The sequence below is a fragment of the Rhamphochromis longiceps genome, linkage group LG3 (genome assembly GCF_057381845.1).
Source record: "Rhamphochromis longiceps isolate RC_006_pf linkage group LG3, R_longiceps_female_GT1.1, whole genome shotgun sequence".
Classification (NCBI taxonomy): domain Eukaryota; kingdom Metazoa; phylum Chordata; class Actinopteri; order Cichliformes; family Cichlidae; genus Rhamphochromis; species Rhamphochromis longiceps.
The window spans coordinates 31,768,239-31,769,601 of NC_140559.1; the positions used below are offsets into that span (position 1 = coordinate 31,768,239).

Consider the following 1,363-nt stretch of genomic DNA (forward strand, 5'->3'; position numbering starts at 1 on the left):
GGCAGCACATTGAACACATTTTATAAGTGGTCAGAAACTTGTAAATAACTCATGAAAGAAAAAAGTTACGTTGAAACCAAGCCTGAGCTACAGTCACCCAGTAGTAAACATGAGTAAACCCTCACTAGGTTTTGGATAAAGTGTACACTCACAAACCTGTCAAACCTGAATTGGAAACTTTGGCTACCATAGCAGTATAACAATAAATGCAATCCGGGGCAGACCTGTTTTCTATGAGCCTGGGCAAACTTTACTATAGTGAGATTATGGTCAAGTAAGGTAGAGCTAGACTTATTTTAACATTACATGGGAAAAATAAATAAATTAAATCATAATGAAATCAAATTATATTCGCCCCTCACTGGATGCTGTTCTTGAAACACACAAATGTCCTTCCTCTTTGTAGAAACAATACTGGTAATACCAGAGTGCAGGGCAAATTAAACCATATACTACATGCTGCTGACAGACAATAAAGGCCTTCACTGGACACATAGAGAAAAACCCAACAAAGATCCCAGGCAAACCTCAACAGAAGAATTCCAAGTATAACCACCATGGTGTAGAATGCCCTCAGCTTTGATTGGTCAACCCTCTCTCTTTTTACACCCTGTTCCCCTGGGCCTGGACGAATCAAAATACACAGAACAGAAAGGCTGCAGAAGGAGATGACTGTTAGAGATAAAGTTATAATGAAGAAATTCAAACTAACAACAAGTTCTTTAATCATCATGAAACCCATCCCTCCAAATGAAAGCAGCCAGATGCAGCCAATGCTGATATTTCTAATCATGATCCCTTTTTCATTTCTCAGGCTCAGGTAGATGATGGGGTGAACAACAGCCAGGTAGCGCTCCACACAGGTCAGAATGTGAAATAAAATGTCTCCAATGCAGGTGAAAGAATAAATAGTAAACCCCACTTCTAAAGTGTTGGATTGGACACTGTAGATACCAGAACAGCAGAGGACACACCCAAAAACACCAATAAGCATGAGGATGACCACGTGGTAGATGAAGGTGTCAGAATGTCTTATTGTTGCTGGCGAGGAAGCAGAGCTGTTATGCCACGATTGTTCGATACCACGATACAGGATGAGAGTGCCAAGAGGGAGGAGGAGGAAGATGTTGGTGATCATGAACGCGGTGAAGATTAAGGAACTTGGTGTAGAGAGAAAGCAATTTATGGGTAAAGAAACAGTGGAATTGATTGACGAAAGGTATGCATGAAGAAGGGAATCGTTAAACAAGAAGTCTGATGACATATCTGAAAGAGACAAAATATATCACAATCACATTTTAATTAACTTCTCAGTAAAGTTATCATAGGAGAAGGATGTCATCTTTGCTACTCTCATTAATTC

At 39.8% G+C, this 1,363-nt stretch overlaps 1 protein-coding gene across 1 annotated transcript; it reads right to left on the reverse strand.

Moving 5' to 3' along the window:
- Nucleotides 1-358: 358 nt before the first annotated feature.
- On the reverse strand, nt 359-1,138 carry LOC146674157 (uncharacterized). The gene has a single exon (XM_085384979.1). It carries the CDS (start codon nt 1,136-1,138, stop codon nt 359-361), a length of 780 nt encoding a protein of 259 aa, XP_085241105.1.
- Nucleotides 1,139-1,363: the final 225 nt, after the last annotated feature.

Bases quoted from the DNA above. Each gene is read 5' to 3' on its own strand.
- LOC146674157 (XM_085384979.1), bottom strand. From the start codon at position 1,138: ATGATCACCAACATCTTCCTCCTCCTCCCTCTTGGCACTCTCATCCTG.